Source organism: Lucilia cuprina, chromosome 5 (assembly GCF_022045245.1).
Source record: "Lucilia cuprina isolate Lc7/37 chromosome 5, ASM2204524v1, whole genome shotgun sequence".
Taxonomy (NCBI): Eukaryota; Metazoa; Arthropoda; class Insecta; order Diptera; family Calliphoridae; genus Lucilia; species Lucilia cuprina.
Window position 1 is genome coordinate 52,831,314 of NC_060953.1, and position 1,997 is coordinate 52,833,310.

Consider the following 1,997-nt stretch of genomic DNA (forward strand, 5'->3'; position numbering starts at 1 on the left):
TTTAAGGTGGGTCTAGGACCAATATTTTTGGGTGTTACAAACTTCAGCATAAACGCATAACACACTCCCCACTATAGTGGTGTAGGGTATAACAAATACCAATTTAATTCATTAATTTATGTTAAAGAATAAAGCCTTACTTTCGAAAATAGTTTGAGCATAAATATATAAGTAATATAAGTACTTAATAAACTGCCATTTAATTAAAAAAAAACTATATGGCTGTGATTTTTTCATTGATTTAAGGCCTCGTTTTTTTAATGTGTAATTGGTTTATGGACGCCAAAAACTTATTTGCTTTATAGTTGATTTTATTTTTTTTTAACAGCCTCATCCTTCTTCTTCCTTCATCCTTCATTTCAATATAAATCATCTTCCATATTGTGTATTAAAACTTTTTTATCTTCTTTGGTATTAGGACTATCACGCGCTAAAGTTTGTTGCACCAATTTGGGATCAAAACAAGGCTGTAAGAAAAAAAAGAGTTAAATAATTATAAATCCATTATATATAATATTCCTTAACACTTTACCGTATCACAATAGTTCATATTACAACAATTTTCTATAGTTATTTCACATTGTTCAGTAGCCATAGGTCGATTGGTTAGTGGTGTATCGGAGGCAGATGCTGGTTGTCTACGCACCACAAAAGTTTTCTTTATTCTTGGTCTGGCGGGTTTATAGAAACGTCTGACACCATGTACAATTAAAAGTACTAATGATAAGCATAATACAACTCCCGCTACAAGTGCTATGATTAGGGTGTTAGTCCAGGTAACTTGATTGCGACACACCTCTAAATGTTTGTAGGTGGGTATGGCATACATCTGAGCAGCCTGTTCACTTTCTGAGGCCAATTCTTCGCAACTGTTTGAAAGGAAAAGGAGAATAATTTAATAGAATATTTAAATTATATATTGTAAAGCAATAGACTAAAGTTATTGCCCTAATGAAAACATCGATTCATTCTCCAGGGAATTCTCCGGGAAATTACCCAAAATGTTTGAACAAAGGCTTATATTCTAAGGGCGGGTTTCTTACTACTCAGTTAAACTAGGCTTAACTTGCTGTTAGATTAAATTCGAAACAAATTAAGGCGGACTTTAATAAATGATTGAGTTATTCAGTTTTAGATTTAAGCTCAGTTAACTTTATTAGCATTGGCAACTTTTCACTCAGGGCGAGTTTTTCTGATAAAGATAATCTTCATTCTTTGGTTAAACCTGGTTTAATATATGTTTCGTGTTTTTCAGTTATCAGTAAAGTTACTTATAATCTTAGTTTAACTGAGTGTAATTGGCCAATTAAACTCAAGTTATAAGTGAGAAAACACAATTAACAAAAACAATAAAAAAAATGATTTCGGAAAAACAAAAACTTAATATTTTAAGTAAATTGCAATTTTCTGATTTGTTTTGTTTTATTTTTTATTGTTATAAATGTTTATTTTACATTTTTCCAAAATTTTCCATTTTACAAAAGTATTGTTTGCAAAAAACAGCAGTTCATTGTTTATGTTTTTGAGTGAAAAGTTGGCAATACTAACATTGTTAACTGAGCTTAAATCTAAAACTGAAAAACACAATCATCGGTTAAAGTCCGTCTAAATTTGTTGCGAGTTTAATCTAACTGCAAGTTAAGCCTAGTTTAACTGAGGAGTAAGAAACCCGCCCTCAAAAACATAAACAATGAACAGCTGTTTTTTGCAAACAATACTTTTGTAAAATGAAAAATGTTGGAAAAATGTAAAATAAACAATAATAAATAAAACAAAACAAATCAGAAAATTGCAATTTACTTAAAATATTAAGTTTTTGTTTTTCCGAAATCATTGTTTTTGTTAATTGTGTTTTCTCACTTATAACTTGAGTTTAAGTTGCCAATTACACTTAGGCCGGGTTTCTTACTCCTCAGTTAAACTAGGCTTAACTTGCTGTTAGATTAAACTCGGAACAAATTTAGGCGGACTTTAACCGATGATTGTGTTTTTCAGTT

General features: G+C 30.3%; 1 protein-coding gene across 1 annotated transcript in view; it reads right to left on the bottom strand.

Moving 5' to 3' along the window:
• LOC111688764 (protein cueball) overlaps positions 1-1,997 on the bottom strand; it is a 22,323-nt gene continuing 20,326 nt past the window's right edge. The window contains exons 3-4 of the mRNA XM_023451275.2: positions 533-869; positions 1-467 (exon numbers count right to left, since the gene is read on the bottom strand). Of these exons, the coding sequence (XP_023307043.2) occupies positions 360-467; positions 533-869 (445 nt within the window). The 3' untranslated portion in view covers positions 1-359. The remainder of the gene's footprint in view (positions 468-532; positions 870-1,997) is intronic.